Source organism: Priapulus caudatus, unplaced genomic scaffold (assembly GCF_000485595.1).
Source record: "Priapulus caudatus unplaced genomic scaffold, Priapulus_caudatus-5.0.1 Scaffold427, whole genome shotgun sequence".
NCBI lineage: Eukaryota > Metazoa > Priapulida > Priapulimorpha > Priapulimorphida > Priapulidae > Priapulus > Priapulus caudatus.
Window position 1 is genome coordinate 70,995 of NW_014577488.1, and position 1,171 is coordinate 72,165.

A 1,171-nucleotide genomic window follows, 5' to 3' on the forward strand; every position below is an offset into this window, starting at 1 on the left:
TTACGTCAGTATCATTGAACAACTCTGATTGGCTGATGAATTGTACAATCGGGCGATGTTATCGCCGGTTGCGGACACACAGGGCGATGCATCGGGCGATGGCATCGGCGTGGCATCGGGCGATGAAATCGGCGGCGATTGAGTGGACACACCAGGCCGATTTTCACGGCGATGCCATCGGCCGATGCCATCGCCCGATGCAATTGCCTGGTGTGTCCGGCCCTAAGTACCTACGCTACACGCATATGGTTGGACATTGTACTCAGAAATAATTATTTTTGCCGCGGTAGAAATAATACAACCGCGGTTAAATTATGTGTAACAAGGCCTCTGAATGGGTAAAACGGACATAATTGAACGGCGGTTAAAGTATTTCTACCGAGGTAAAACTAATTTGTCCGCGGTTAAATTATGTGTTACGTGTAGCAAAGGCCCTGATTGGATAAAAGACAGTGTCTACGTCTACGTCTACGTCAGCATCTAATCTCATGTGCGTCTGTTACAGCTGCATGACAATGCCGTACCAGTGACCCCTCTCAACGGACTATGCGTCGAATGTGCACTACAGTTCCATGTCAACGTTGTGCATTTGACCACTCAACTGACCATTCGCCTGTTATGCTTCACAATCGTACAACAGCGACGTACAACTGACGCGCCTGCCATGCATCGCGTGGAGTTCGCACGCCGATAGAGGTATACGTTGTTACAACACACACACACTCGCTCTCGCTCTCTCGCTCTCGCTCTCTCGCTCTCTCTCTCTCTCTCTCTCTCTCTCTCTCTCTCTCTCTCTCTCTCTCTCTCTCTTCTCTCTCTCTCTCTCTCTTCTCTCTCTCTTCTCTTACCGTACGAATAGCAGCACCACACGAATGCACAGTCCACCTTCCGTGCAAGCTTCCATCTGCGCCGGGAACGACGAGGCGAGGAAATGACGACAACGACGGACAACCGGGAGCTTGGCGGCGCTAAGCAACAGAAGGCGCCACCGACGACGGAAGCTCAACAGAGTGCGTCGCTGGGAGACAACCGCGGCAGTCGCCGCAGCGCTGGCACTGTGCTGGCCCTCGCCGCCTTCACCATCTGCTACCTGTGCCTCTCCCGCTACGCGACCACGCGTGACCGCATCGTTTCGAGGACGCCGACACCCAGGGTGGCGCCACCGCTGCGC

At 53.9% G+C, this 1,171-nt stretch overlaps 1 protein-coding gene across 1 annotated transcript in view; it reads left to right on the plus strand.

Annotated features, from left to right (window-relative positions):
- The first annotated feature begins 772 nt into the window (after positions 1 to 772).
- LOC106810288 (alpha-(1,3)-fucosyltransferase C-like) overlaps positions 773 to 1,171 on the plus strand; it is a 1,822-nt gene continuing 1,423 nt past the window's right edge. The window contains exon 1 of the mRNA XM_014813585.1: positions 773 to 1,153. Coding sequence (XP_014669071.1) covers positions 932 to 1,153 — 222 coding nt within the window. The 5' untranslated portion in view covers positions 773 to 931. The remainder of the gene's footprint in view (positions 1,154 to 1,171) is intronic.